Below are 15786 nucleotides of genomic sequence, written 5' to 3'. Positions count from 1 at the left end.
CCAGCTTCAGACACACTTGGTTTAGACTCCACTTAATTTCACCTGCTGAATACAGCCATGTGTAAAGCTAATCCCTTCTTGGGAGTCTCATTCATTCCTTATCCTGTCTCAGTCCAGCCTAAGATAACCCATCACCTATCTTGAGGCAGTGACCTCTTCCCTTACAGAGGTGGCTGGAAAGAAGGGTGAACAAGACCCACAGGATGGGGCTGTGCAAACATGTGCCCTCACATCCTCATCAGAACAAGTTTCCTGAAGCTTATCCATGCCTCCTACCCCTGAGGGTGCTGCCCACGAAATCTCTGTTGGTGAACTCCAGAAAGCTCATAAGTTTTGGTCTAAGATGATGGCACTTGTTGAAAATTCCTCTTATCATTTATGTCCTCTTAGTATTATATTCAAGGACACACCTGAAATAGTTTGCTTGAGTTTGAACACCTTAATTTGCCAGTTCCAAGCTATATTGCACAGTTCTTTTAATTCACAAGTGTGTGCCACTGTAAAGTGAGGGTAATAATAGTGTCCCATTTGGGTAGGGTCATTATGAGAATTAAATGAAATAATGTATATGTAGAATTTGGTATTGCACAAAGTTAAAAATTCAGGGGCTGGGGACGTGGCTCAAGTGGTAGTGTGCTCGCCTGACATGCATGGGACACAGGGGTTCAATCCTCAGCACCACATAAAAATAAAATAAAGATGTTGTGTCCACCGAAAACTAAAAAATAAATATTAAAAAAATTCTCTCTCTCTCTCTCAAAAAAAATTCAGTGTACATTGACAATTATTAAAATTTTTTGTTTTATATTTTTGGCTCCTAAACTAGATTATTTTTATACATGTATATGTACAACACTCATATGTGTAAATATAGCCCGAACTGAAGTTACTAAAATGGTCCCCTTGGTTATGATTAGTGCTAAGACTATATATTGCCCCAAATTTATCTCAATAAAGTAACAGCAAAAATGAACAAATGGTTTATGCATCCAGCCATGCCCCTTCAGCCAATCTACAATCTCAGTAACATGGGGTGGACTTCCCTAGTACTTCGTCATTCAGAAGTAGAAAGGTGAAAGAAAAATCTAACATTTCACCTACAAATTTGAAATCTTGTGGAATAAGTTGAAAAGATAAGAAACACATCACATATTTTCTCCATTCTCATAATGGACTTATTGAACAAGGAGATAATTAAGGAGTACATACCATATTCCAGGTTGGGTGTGTACCTGTGTGTACATGTATTAAATGATAGATTAGGAGAGTTAAAATAGTTGGCAATTCTGAGAATTATTTAAATGTGCTAAATTAGAAGTTTTAGTGCAGAGTGAAAAACAATTTTAAGAACTAATTGCTCTTACTGAGTTACACACACACACACACACACACACACAACTTATCATGTCCTAGTTAAGAACTAATCTTAGTAAGAATAATAGCACAATTCATAAAAATGGCAGGAGCCCCAATTTGAACCCCCATATTTGTTAAAGAGAAAGTTAAGTTTGCAAAATAAGACTAAAAATCAAAAGCTAAAAATCAGTGGATCTTAAATTGCATCCAAGTGAGGAAGACAAGGAGAAGGTAAGAGTGGCCATGGATTCAGGGAGGAGGTGGTGACAGAAAGGCTGAGTAACTCCATTGCCCTGGTCTTTACAGAAGACTCTCCCTGGAACCTGACAAGCCAGTGGACAGAGATCAGATAGTGGTAAAGAAACAGGATGTCCCAGGCCTGGTTGATAATGCATTTGTAGATAAGTCACAGGCACTAGGGTATTTGCCTGCTGTCCTTAAAGGAACTCAAGGGTGACAACAAGACCTATTGAACAAAATGCTTAGCCTGTCACTAACAACAGCTACTGAGCTGCAAGGCTTCAGTGGCAACATGGGCTTCTGTTTCCTAAAGGTATTAGATACAAGGTTAACATGGATTTGTAAATCCCAGCATATCAGAAACTGTAAAGGGCTTGCATTGAGGTTTAAATGGCCTAAATTAAGGATGAATAGCCAAATTTATAAAATCTTTAACCGTTGTTAGAAAACTTAAAGAATTCACTACTCCTGAAGAAGTGTTTAAAAATATATATCAATTCTAATAAAAAAGTAATATATATATATATATATATATATATATATATATATATATATATATATCTCAATTCTACTTAAATCAGTTCAGAGATAATGAATCCAAATGAGAGCTAGGTGTTAGGGAGCAATGACTTGGGGCCCTTGGGTTAGCATCTTTGAGTATGACATTGGTGGGTGGGGATAAGTGTTCCCTCTGTCCTTGACACCTCTAGGCTGGGCCTATATGACAGGAGTCTTTCTTTTGTTCAAGTCTATCACCCTCACTTGAAGTTGGCTGTTTGGCTGTATGTATATTTAAAAAGCCCAGGACAGTCTGTGTGCTTCTCCATGTGATATACCTGTGCTGTTACCATCTTACTTTCTCCTTCTTGGAAAGAAAGAGAAGAGTACAATATATTCTGCGGAGTTAAGAAACAGATACTACCTGCCCAGGGCAAGGAAGAAAGTGAGCTCACACTTTACCTTTGGCTTCCAGAAATACTAAGTGTTCCCAAAGGATCAAGTGCTGCCCAAACTGCTCCCTTCTAGCCCTCACTAATAGGTCTGGCTGTCCCTACGGAAGTGCTGTTGAATTCTCCACCATAGGATATAGGGCCATTGGGAAGGAAGTGATTTCTGTAAACAATCATCCATTTATAGATTTCCTTTACCACCTGCCCCCATCCCCAACCAAAAGTAGTGAGGGCTTTGTGATCTCTGGAATAAGAGATGATACCTACAACTTGCCTAAGAGAATAACATTTATGGTGTTTGCCATGACCTAAAAGAGATAAGGATCGGGACAATGACAATATAAAATGGGGAGTAATGAATGAGGTTGTCCTTCTTCTGGATGAAAAAAAAAATGAAGGGAAGCCTGGTTATCTGCAGGTCATGCACCTTAGCAAATTCCAACACAATGACCACTACAATGTCAAAAGGCCATATTCGAGAGCTACTTCCAAACATGGGGGAGTTGGCCCTGGACAGAAATAATGTAGTAACATAACCCTGGGAGGGAAATGTGTTTTCAGTTACACAAGGGCCCGGTCCAGCCTTTCCCACAGGCTCTTCCTAAATAGGAACTTGGCAATGGGATTAGCAGAGCTGGAGGGGACGTCCTTGGCTTTAGAGGTGAGGCCCATGTGAGGGTCCTGAGGAAAGTTGGGCAGGAGTTCTCCCTGCTGTAATAGCACTGAAGAATCAGCGTCACATCTACTTTATTAATTTTCTTGACAGGCAGCTCTAGTTACCATGCAGGCACCACAAAATCAAAACATACGCATGTCAAGTGGCCCCATCTGTGGTGGGGCCCTGCCAAGGCCCATGTCACATCAACATGAGGAAGCAGAGCCCAGCTGCTTGGACCACGTGCTTGGTCCCATGAGCAATCCCCTGCTGGAAGAAAACCACCAGAGCTTGGTTGAAAGAGCCAGAATTCTCTTGGTGACAGTCCTTTATCCTGGGTCTGGGCTCCCTGCATTGGGTAGAGTCCTGGGACACACAGCTGCATCTGGCTTTGGGACCTGTCTCTAAACACAGCCACACAGACCTTCCTGCTGCTGAGGTTCGTACGCCTGCATTCGGTTTCGTCCATGCAGGACAACAACAGCCTGGATTAAAGATGACATTTAAAGGAATATGATGTCCTCATTTGTAAGTGGAGTCTGAGCTCAGAGTTCTGTTGATCAAAAACCAAAAGGTTTTTTGGGGGGGCACAGAATAAGCATAGGAGAAAGAGGTTTTAAATCAACGTATCAGTTACTATGAATATGGCTAATGTGATCGAAGGGACTTCAACATGAATTATTCTTTTAGGAGAGCAAAGCTAACTATCTATATAAATAATCCCCTTTACAATTAGGTGGGTGTGAAGGGTAAAGACCCAGGAAAAAACCCTGCTCTAAGTTTCACACCTTGTAGGTGCCCAGGGTGAGCACCAACACACCTGCCTCCTCATGTCCCCAACCATCTTGGTGTAGCAGTTTTTTCCCTCAAGTCTTCCAATACCTCATTGGCAGTGTACAGAGCAGTCAAAACAACAAAAGGATCAAACCTTTGACTTCAGAGTTTTTGACTCCCTTGGCAGGATCTCATTCATTTCTCGCCTTGACCAGTGTTAATTCTGCTTGTGGTACAACAGGAAGAAGAATGTAAACCCAGGTCTGGAGCTAATTGCCACCAGTACCAAATAAGAAATGCAGACCACAGTGGTTGGCCACTCTGACTGTCTAAGCTAAGAACAGCCCAAGGACAAGGACTGGCATGACTGTTCCTCCACACTCCAGGAGCCTTCTAAAATTCTATGCCCTGGAAGCCACCCCTGATCTGACATGGCCTGTGAGAACAGAACTGGTTCTTTCTCTTCTCTCCTGAGCAGGGGCCAGCAGGTAGTGGCCACTTTGGAGACTGCGAAATGGCTGCCTAGTCATTTCCATGGGGTACCAAAGGGCAAGGAGATGAACACATCCAGACTGCCCCTATCCCTTGTAAAGGACCCAGTTCATTATCCATTCAAATAGCCATGGCATGTCAGCCTTGCCGGCCGCCTTGATTGTGCAGAAATAAATAAATGAATTATGTTGTTGGGGTTTGGGCTGCAGCACAAACACATGGTCTGCATTTATCCGCACAGTGAGAGGTCCACCAGCCACTTGATATAAAAGAGGAAAATGATAATTCTTTTCTTTAGGCGCTCTGGTGCCATATGGAATGTATATAAATCATATTTTTGTTTTAACAGCGGAGGCTTTGTTGATAGATAAACATGTGGTTTATCTAAAAAAAGAGAGGATTGTGCTTTGAACAATCATTTAATGGCCGTGGATGTGCCAAATAAAAATAAAAACATAATTTTGAAAAGAGCTGGCCCCTTGCCCAAATCCGTAACAAGGAATTTCTCCTTAACCAAAGTGGTTAAAGCCCGTCGATCTGTTTTGAGTTTAAGCTGTGCTCTCTACTCAACCCCACGACAAATGGAATCCTGGGCTAATGTGCTCTAATAAGACAAGACGTTACCTTTATGAATGACCTCATGGAGAAGAGATTGGCGAGCATCGTGGAGAGGCCTTGAGCCAGGCAGCTCTGGGCTATGAAACCCAACTTCAGCTCCGCGAGACAGATTGCGTCATCGCCCTCTTTCCAATTCCAGCTAGGGATGTTTAGCAGATGGGCCTGTGGAAACAAAAACAGGTATGAGACCTCACTTTGTTACATATTCAATTGTTCAGTCTCTTCTGGGAAATGCAGCACTGCCCAAGGACTCAGGGTCATCCGGACTTGTTCTTCCTTTCCCTTGCTCCGGTCTGATGTTTGGTGTTTTGTTCAAAACTTCTGCTCATTGGACTTCAGTCTCTTTTCAATATCACTTCTGCATCCAGAAGAAGGAAAAAAAATCCTTCCCTCTGGTTTGTCATTTATCCAAATAGAGCCCAGGGGAATTTTCTCTTATCACAGACACATAGGCCCTCATCACTAGGATATCTGGCTAGGTTGTTCATAAAGTGGCTCCTCAAATGGACCACAAGACTGATTTCTGTTTTTGCAAATCTTCCCAATACTCTACATCAGTGACTACTGAACTTGAGTGGGCAGTAGAATCAACAGCAGGGTCTGTAAAAATCTTGGCCCACCCCCTTGGGTTTTTGATTCAGTAGATCTGGGGTGGAGCTGAAAATTTGCATATCTGACTTGCGGGAGGCTAGGCCCACACTTGGAGAACCACTACCCTGGATCATCAGGTAAATCATAGTGTAGATGTCCTACAAACTCTTGCAGACAAACTGGTCCTGTTCAACAATTAGGTCAGATCCAGTGGCACATTCATGTAATTATTTTTCAAGTGGTAAGAAGCAGAGAGTCTTGGATAATACAATGAATGGAAAAAAAAGAAAGAAAGAAAAAAAAAATCCTCCAGAGTTGGAAAAAAAATCAACAAAACACCAAACCGAAAAAAATTTAACAAAGCTTAATGTCAAATACGGCATTTAGGTTCCAAAAAATCAATTATATAAATTCAAAATGAGAAGACCTAACTTGGCAGCAGACCTGAGAGAAACACACACACACACACACACACACACACACACACAATGCAAAATTTAAGTGTATGGGTAACTAAAACCTCAAATAGAGGCCATGTGACACATTACAGAAAAAGCCAATGTTTGCTTTCTAGAAATGGTTTCCAGAGTAAGGGAAATGAACATATCATTCTGTTGTGAATGGGTCAGACTAGTTCCAGAGAACCTGACCCAGTTTTTTAATAGTCATATATAAAATGGGAGAAATGATCAGCTGAATGACTTCCAGAGAAAAATGACAAAGACAAGAGGAGATAAGTGATCTGGAAAATTCTTTTGAGGAACAGTGAACAGAGCCAGAAACCTCAGGTCTAAAGAAGGGCCATGCCCTCGTGGAGGCAGGGCAGTGCCATCTGAATGCCTCAGGTGCTATCACGTTGAGATTAGGTTTTTTCCAGGAGCTAGAATTAGGACTGACTGGTATATATTACAAGGAAACAGTTTTTTTGGCTTGTTTCATAAAGAAACTTTTAAAGGGTGTAATTTGTCCAATAAATGGAGAAGTCTACCTTGAAAAACACAGGGTCTTTTTTCCTAAGACTTGGTAAATTTCTCAAGTCTCTACAGAAAGAACTCTTAATTTCCATGGGAGGTTGGGTCAGAGAGTCCTTCTAAGTTCCTGCACATGCCAAGATTCTAAGGCTCTGAAATTACTTCTCTCTGTGCATCAACAAACACAAGGAGGCTTCCCATCCAGTTGTAATAGAAGGATGCAAGACTCCATCGTAGAAAGAAAGAGCAAGGCTAAGGGCTCCATGTTCTGCTTTCAAAAACACCACACATATGAAATTCCTTCTTGCAAAATCCACTCTGGTGACAATCTTTTGAGTCCTAAGCCAGCAGTGGTTACTGCTGGGAGAGATGGCAGTATTACCCCCAATGAGAGCATTGTTAAAATAGTCGTGTGTGGGGGCCATAGCAGATGGTGATGTCTGTCAAGTGGAGTACCAAGGGACCTTCCCCACATCAAACACTTAATTCCAACAATGAACCCTACCCTTTATTCCATTCCTCTCCCTAGTCTTCTTTGACTAAACAATGCAAACTTTTCCCCTTTACTTCTCTGGCATTGTAGAGAATGCGTTAATTTTAAGTGGAGAAATGCTCATTTTCAGTAACATCATCTGAGAGGAATGAAAAGAAATTATATATAAGTAATGAACTTGTTTGTGACAGGATATTTGGGTGGTCCCAGCCCTACAGAGACACCACTCCATACCATCTTCAAACAAACAAGCAAAACCAGAAAGTCCCTCATATCCTCATGTATCATCCAGGGTATGAACCCGGGCATTTCACTCTTGGCCCCTCATGCCCCATCTGATTTGAGTTCTTCGGACATATTTTATGTGTTATTACACAGGAAAGTCAAGCTTGTTTCAGGATTCCATAGCCTCCTTTCTTGGTCTTCATATTTTCACCAGTCATGGGACAGGAAGTGAAGCTAATGTGCCAATGGCCGGGAGGTAAATCTGTGCGCATGAAGCAAAGAGAGGATTTTGACCCAGGAATGCAAACTCTTTGTTTCTGGAAACTTTGCCTTCTTTCATTTGAGGGAATCTGGGTGTGTGCAAATGCTAGCATCAATCCACAGGAGTCTTGAGGAGAATCCTCTCTAATCTGGAGAAGAGAAATAGCAGGTCCAGCACAACCAGAACCTTCCCCCGTTTCTGCTGCTGGATTGCACTTCATTCTTATGGGAGGAGACCTGGGGTACCGCATTCCCGTCAACAGCACATCCCCAATGACCTAAGGCCTATCAGCTGTCCTGGGTAATGAGGAAAGATGAATTCCAGTCCCAGTTCCATCTCTTACTATACATTCAATCATGGGGGAGTACCACAAGGAAAGACAGAATGCCAAAGAAGAGGAAACTACCTTGCTGCTATCGTTTGGATCTCAAGTGTCTCCCAATGGTCCATGTGTTAGAAGCTTGGATCCCATGAGGTGAGAAAACCTCTGGGAGGCAGGGGCCTACCTATAGGCCTTAGGTCATCGGGGATGTGCTATTGAAGGGAATTCGGTACCCAGGGTCTCCTCCCATTTTGCTTCCTGCTCCACAACATGCTCCCATCGTGACATGTTATCCTGTCCTACAGGCTCAAAGGAACAGGATTAAATGAACACAAACTAAACCCTCCCAAACAGTGAGCTAGTAGAACTTGTCTCTTTGTAAATTGTGTCAGGTGTTTTGGTTTGAATGTGAGGTGTCCTCCAAAACCTCCTGTATTCATGAAGGAATATTTAGAGGTGAATGATTAGATTATGTGTGTTGTGACCTAATTCATCCATCCCAACTTGAATGGATGTGGGGCATGGCTGGAGGAGGTGGGTCACTGAAGACATGCCCTTGGAAATTATATCTTTCCCTCTGGCTCCTCCCTCACTCTGCTTCCTGGATACCATAATGTGAGCAGCTCTCCTTCGCCTCCTTCAGCCATGATACACTGCCTCATCTCAGGCCCGGAGCAATGGAACTGGCTGACCATAGACTGAACATCTGAAACTGTGAGCCAAAATAAACCTTTCCTCCTTCAAGTTGTTCTTGTCAGGTATTTTGATCATGGTGACAAAATGTTGACTAGCACATTCAGTGTTTATTAGTGACAGAACGATGACTAATACAACTACTGCCCAAGCAGAAGGGTTGATAGGGAGATAGCTTAAAGAGCCTGCATCTGCATTGGGCCACTGGGACTTGGTTTCCAGGACAGAGACAAAGGCTCTATAATTCACTGGGAAAATAAGAAATATATTAATAAGGTAAGACATTAGGAGTGACACTTTTCCAAGACATCATAAACTATCCTTTCCTTGAAGAGCTTCAAGCCATTGATGCTTAAATCAGAAGATGTCATATCTTTCTTCTCTTTCAGAAATGGCCAGATTGAAAGTATCTCTCCATGGAACCTAGATATACTGAAGAGACCCAGTTGGGAGAGCACCAGCTGTTTTACAAGCCCACACTCAGGAACCACAGTTTGATTCACTGGGCTGCGACTCCATTTAAGAGAAGATGGCAGTTGGCTATTCTGTCTCCTAGCTCTCTGACTGCCCAGTGACCATGATTTGTGCCCACCAGAGTTGCTTTGCCTATGACAGAGCTTAGACCCCCTGGTCTGAAGTTACCCTGGGATGCTACAATGCACAGATGGTACAATGAGGACTAAATGAGATAATGGATGTCAAAGCTCTTTTAAAATCATTAAATGGGACACAAATGTCTGCAATTATTATGATGACAAACTCAGGGCCAGTTTTATATGGAGACAAAGTAGGCCGTTTCCCTCCTTCCCTGTAGCTCTAGAATATAACCATCATTACCTCATAAGGGATTGACATTCTTTATATTCCAAGCCTGATGTCCAATTATGGAATCAACTACCCCTTGGAATATGTAGATAGTGACATGAGTTTTCACACGTATATCAGATCTTCTCTGAAAGCAAGTTTCAATAGGTAGAGATCTATGGGTGCCTTGGATGGGTGCAGAGAAGGTACCAAGAGAAAAGGAAAAAAAATATTGAAAGAGAAGAGGAAGAAAAACATGGTAAAAGGGCAGGTAGAAGCATGTCAGGCCAACTGTGAAGCAGAGTGAAGGATGTCTATTTGGAATCCTACAGGAATGAGATGGCAGAAAATGACAAGTGGACTTTTCAGTCCTTCTTCAAGAGGAAAAATGAAATAATGGAGGAAAAATACCCTGTGCCAAAGTCCCTCCTCCTCTTATGTCCTTACTAATCTTACAGGACTCTGTAACTGATTTTGCCTAATCCTGAAACCCAAATATACTGAAATGGTTCCAAAGAAAATGATTTTTAAGCAAATAGTGGGTCTGCTGATGTATTCATCATTGTTCCTGGATAACTGCAGTGGAGAGGTTTATTGAAGATGCTCAGGTTACTATGATCATGTGATTACTGACCAGGTATTGCCTGGATCTTAGGCCAGTTGAGCTGCTTTCAATTTGACAAGAACTATATAACTGAAATCTTCCTTGATTTCTCCAAGATGCTACATCAGCACCATTGGAAAGAGAAGAAAAGGGAACTGACATTTCTTTCGAAACATACAACATTAATTTTCCTATTCAATCTAAATTCAGCCAAAAATCTAAACAACTTCTTAAAGCACTCCCACACTAAATGAAATTTCAAATCGCAAATGAAAGAAGGAGCATTCCTTATGGCAAGAGCTGTCACCAATCACAGTCTCACTAAAAAAATTCACCTCCACCTACAGGGGCTGCCATCAAAAAACAAATAAACAAACAAACAAACAAAAAAACCAAAAAACTGCTCTAGATTGACAACTGTGAGTTACCAATATCCTCAGACTGTATCTCTTCAGTGCCCTTGAGTTTTCCAGAGACAAACAGGAGAATGAATGTGACCTTGGGTGCCCAGCACCCAACCCTCTGGCTGGAGAGTGACACCTTCTGCAACAGGGCCACCTGCTGAGGGCTGGGCAATGCTTGGCATCGGGCAGCAGTTCTGAGCAGTGGGCCAGTCACCGACAGCAGGCTCCATTTCACAATGGCCTCTGATGGGCCTCCACACAACAAAATGGGCCAGCACTTGCCAGCAATTAAGAAATAATGGCATGGTGCTGGTGCATTTGGCAGAATGGGTTTTCTGTGAGTCACATGCCTGTCTATTTTGTAGGAATATGGCCTATAAGATGGGCCACTCTTGCCCTCAGAACTCAGCAGGGAGTTATTTCTGTTCAGACAGGACACCTGGCCCCAGGTACTGAGCAGCCTCCAGCTTTGAAGCTTCATTAAGGAGATAAGTGGTGCTATATCAAATAGAGCAAGATGTCACCTTCCCTCCCCCAAAGCTGTCTTCCGGGGAGTTCACTGACAGCCTGGGTGAAGGAGGAGAGGCTCTCAGCTCGGGCAAATTGGGAAGTAATCAGAGGGAAACAAACTGACCCCAGTGGATGTTTGCTGTTCCAATCCACCCCTACTTGAAGTTACCAGGAACATTCATTCCTTTATGTTCAGTCTGTGGGTAGCCAACTCTCTGTTCAGTCTTTGAACTAACTCTGCAAATTCACATTATGGATTTGAGAATGTCATGGGTTTCTTCCTCCACCCGAGTTCTTTAGGCTTCTTTAAATTCCCCTGGCCTCAATGAAGTCCCAACACTTGCCTATGACATTAAGTGCTAAATCTTGGGGTACAAAACAGGGCTTCTCCCTCACTGATATTCTTCTGGGCATAAAGCAGAGTGCTGATTGTAAGGTAGGTATCGATAAATACTGACTGAAGAAATGACTGCCATACATAGAAATGAAGTGGTTAGGAATTAGGTGTGGATGGGATCTAAAAATACATCCACATTTCTGGGCCAAGCAGTTCAATAGATGCTTCCTGAGTACATAAGGAGCTTCCTTCCAGAGACCCACTGCCAACACGTTGCTTATTCTGAAGAAATATCCCTTTGCTTTTTTAACCTTCACATTACATCTTTTACACAGGCTTTTGTGTGGCACGATGAATACATCTATGCACATACATACGTGTGTGTGTGTGTGCATGTGTATCTGTATGGTGAGGCAGAGAGACTGGAACTGGACCCCAATATGTGGCTTCAGGCCTCGACGGCTCTCAATGTAATACCTTGTTGTGATACTGCAGCATCTGAGTGATGATTCTGATCTTCGGGTGGTAGTTCTTTATGGAGATTACTCTGAAAAAGAGAGAACAAAAGCTGAGGCAGGGCCTGTCACCCCCATGGAGGCTGCTGGGAAGATGCATTTGATTATCTCCAAGTGGGGTCCAAGGTAGGACCAGCAGCCTGCGCCATCCAGGAGGCTGCAGGTACTAGGGCAGGTTAAACTATGCTCCCACCACTACCTCTGGGTGGTTTGAAATGGAAATCGCAAGACAGCTACAGTATGTATCTTGGGCATGAAAAATACGAGGGAACCCTTCGATGGCTCAGTGATGGCATGCGAGCCTGTGTGGGCTGATGGCAGGGGCTTTGGGACCAGGGTCACTGCTGACATAGACATCAAAAGCAAGTTCAAATCATGGTGCCTCTGGAGCTCTGCAATCTCCCACCCCAGGGACCAGCCTGGGGACAATCTGCTCAAGTTAACAACTTGAGACAACAATGACAAATCGCACAAGCTGCCTGACAAATGGTTCTAATTGTCACACATACTTGGCCACACTCATGCACATGATTTCTAAACAAGTCTCTTAAGAGCAAGGACTCAGCCTTCCAAAGCTAATAGAGTCTCAATGATGACTTGAACACTGGTCAGAGATAAGTGCCAGCACCTGGTGGAGGTCACAATCTGGCCAAAAATTCCCTCCCATTTCCCTCAGTCTATATTGGGCATTAACCACTGCCCAACCCTCACTGGCACTCCTGTTCCTGTCAATCACAATGCTGAAAAGGGAGGAGCAGGGCGCAGATGAATGGAAACACCTGGCCCCCAGTCACAGCTATTGTACTAATGAACTGGGTGACCTTCAGGAAATCCCTGGGCTCTCTGTTCCTGTTTCCTCATCTGGATACTGGGGGCAACAGTACCTGCTTTATTTACTTCACAGGCTTGGTATGAGTAGCAAATGGGAGACCAGATGTGAAAATGCTTTGAAATCATTAAAAGCTCTCTCCACGTGTAAGTTATGGTTTTTGTCATTATCGACCCTGTCAGGAGTGACATTGTACATTTCCTTATGTGACAAGGAAGGCTAAAGAATGGAATTACACAGAAAGGCCTACCTTCTAAGCCTAATCAGAAATACAAGTGCCCCCATCATGCCCACCCCCACAAACTTCCCACCAAGCAGCGCTCCCCTCCACTTCAGCCCTTTTTGTGCAAAGATGGAGAGAAGGCAGCCTGTGAGTCACTCTATCTGAAAAGCTGTAACTTGTGAATTTAGGGAATGGATCATGTGAAAGCCTCTCCTTGCACAAATCCACCCTGGGCTTTTTGCACTTGAAGGATTTCATTTTATTTTTGAAAAAGTGTTGTGTCGGGCCCCAGCATATAACTCAAGGACTTTGAGCCTCTGTCAGCCTTCGCGGGGCAGTTCATGGCATCAGCCAGTTTTCTGCATTAGCTCATTTCAAATGGCTCTTTGACATTTTAATTTCAAAAGGGGCAGATTGGTCTCATTAAACTAAGGAGGGAGGAGGATTATACAAATAAGAGAAAAACGGAGCCCATTTTTAACCCTGAGCTTCTCATTTCCTTTTGCTACCCAGGCCTTGGTTCTGGTACAGGTCCCTGGATGGATTAGTCACAATTCTGATACTACCTTTGTCCATGAGGATGACCACTTCGGCATCCTGCCAATCACCCTGGAACCTACCTATGTTTATTTTAACTTGATCCCCATCAGGGTTTAAACTGAATTTTGCAATGAAGAGAAATGCCCATCTCAAGCTACTTTTCATGTCAATTATTCATCTTTAGGGGGGAAAAATGTGGGCCAGCCCCAGACTTTTCTGAGGGATCAAAACCTTAAGTGTTTTTTTTTTTTTTAATTGTTGTAAATTTGAAAGATGATAAAGCCCAGCTCTTCTAAGGCTATGTTTTTGTCACTTAAAATGACAGAAAAAGTGTGTGAAGCTTCTCCCTACTCCACCCTCTCTGCAGCCTGGCCTGAGTTCATGCATGAACTTCCTTAGACAGACTGCATCAAGTGCACTGCCAAAGAAAAGTGAGTGGGAAGAGAAGATCCCGCCAGATGCTGCCTGCCAGACACAGGGAACAGATGCTGTGGGCAGGACCTGCTCATCCCACATGGACCAGAGGAATTCCTCCACACCACTGATGGGAATGCTCATGTCACTTGGGGCCACTGATTAAAAGCAAAGACAAAGGAGATGTGAGCATTGGAATGACACAAAGGCAACTTCCCAACCTTCACCTTCAGGTAAATTCCCAGGACAGTAACACAAGCTGCAGGGAGAGGGAAGCCTTTGTCTGGATCAGAGGATGGCTGTTCACAATTAAGCCAGGGTTCCTGGGGATACAGGGCGGTGAAGTGTTTTCTCTGAGTTCATCCTCTCTCCAGAAGATTCTCTTGATTATTCCCTCCCAACTTAACTCATCTACAATTTATGCTAGAGAGGAGACAAATTCCAAAAGGGCTTTAACTACCTGGAACAAAATGTCTGGGCTTTTTAGTCATTTCATAACCATGGAATATAACTGCAAGTCTATGGAAAGAAGAAAAACAGGACAAATTTTCTTCTGCAAAGAGAGAAGAACAAGGTGGAGCTGGAGCAGGAATGAGCTCTAGATGGGCCTATCTCATGTTTAGAAAAGGCACTGGGAGGAGTTGTCCCAAAAGATCTCCCCAAGAAGATGCTGTGTTAAAATTTTTTTAAAAAAAGAAAAGAAAAAAGACAGAAAGAAAGAAAGAAAAGGAGAGGAGAGGAGAGGAAAGGAGAAATACTCTGTAGAACATTATCTCAGAGCTTCCTATTAGTACTAAAACTAAATTCATTGAAAAAGCTCTCAGTGAGGAACACAAATTTTGGGCAACTGGTTCAAACAAGTTCTTAGTTGATAACCTCCTTGTTGGGGTGATGCTAAACTTGCTATAGATGAGCCAGCAAAGCTCCAGCTTTGCGGGCTTCTCAACCTCAGTGCTACTGACATTTTGGACTGGATAATTCTCTGTATAGGGGTTGCCTGAGCATTGTAGGAGGATTAATAGGATTCCTGGCATCTATCCACCAGATACCAGAAAGACCATCCTCAACTTAAATCATCTCCAGACATTGCAAAATGTCCCCTGGGGGGCAAATCTGTCTCCAGTAAAGACATCTGGGGTTCACTTCCCCTTGGATATATGGTACGTTTATCCAGACCTGCACTCTTCTAAATTTATCTTTTCTTTTTAGTTTTGTCTCAAGAAATCTCAAACCCAAGACCATCTGAGAGCCCCAGAGATACCATCTGTTAAGGCTGAGCTTCCTGGTGGTGCCCTGGGCTCCATTACTTTGCTCCCCACCATGGCCTCAGCTCCCCATCAGGCCTCTGTGGAATGACTTATTGGGGAAAGGGGGACGGTCTCACAGATACTGTCCTCTGCAGACCCAAAAGGGCTGCACGTGGGCCTCAGAGGGCCAAACCTAAAGCCTTCCCCAGCATCCCCCACCCACCCCAAGTTACCTCATGATGTTGGAGGCATCTTCTGCATCTGGGTCAGCACAGTACTTGTTGGCAAGGATGAGACACGCATCTGCTGACTCTATCTGAGACACCAAAAGGAAAAATCACAGAACACAAACATATAAATAGCCATGCTCAACTGCAGTCTCTCTCTCTGTTGACAGTTCTTAGGGAAACTGGTGTTTTGCAAGGGCAGAAAATAAAAATTGTGAGAGATTATAGCATTTGTCAAAAGTGTAGGTTGCAAGTTCTCGTTACATTATAAACATTTCATCTTGTCGAGGTTGGTGGGTACAGAATGTACCTTGGTAATTACACATGTCATTTGGCATAGCCACTTTCACGTAGGACTTCCAGATTTCTTTAAATACAATTAAGTAAGCCTTTCAATCCCCTCTACATCTCCTTTCTCAATTGTGTGTGCCATCATCCTAATTTTTCCAGCCTGGAAATCAAGGTTGGTGGGCTAACCCCCTTCTTCTGG

At 43.2% G+C, this 15786-nt stretch overlaps 1 protein-coding gene across 17 annotated transcripts in view; it reads right to left on the bottom strand.

Moving 5' to 3' along the window:
- Kcnma1 (potassium calcium-activated channel subfamily M alpha 1) overlaps positions 1–15786 on the bottom strand; it is a 715498-nt gene that overhangs the window by 190575 nt on the left and 509137 nt on the right. For all 17 annotated transcript variants that reach the window (XM_058577957.1, XM_058577958.1, XM_058577961.1 and 14 more), the window contains exons 12-14: positions 15303–15385; positions 11779–11848; positions 5092–5247 (exon numbers count right to left, since the gene is read on the bottom strand). In XM_058577957.1, the coding sequence (XP_058433940.1) occupies positions 5092–5247; positions 11779–11848; positions 15303–15385 (309 nt within the window). The remainder of the gene's footprint in view (positions 1–5091; positions 5248–11778; positions 11849–15302; positions 15386–15786) is intronic.

Source organism: Marmota monax, unplaced genomic scaffold (genome assembly GCF_021218885.2).
Source record: "Marmota monax isolate L192 unplaced genomic scaffold, Marmota_monax_Labrador192_F-V1.1 WCK01_AAM20220418_F8-fsc00019, whole genome shotgun sequence".
In the NCBI taxonomy this organism is placed as follows: Eukaryota; Metazoa; Chordata; class Mammalia; order Rodentia; family Sciuridae; genus Marmota; species Marmota monax.
Note: the sequence above shows the minus strand (reverse complement) of the source record. Positions and strands in the feature narration are given on the sequence as shown.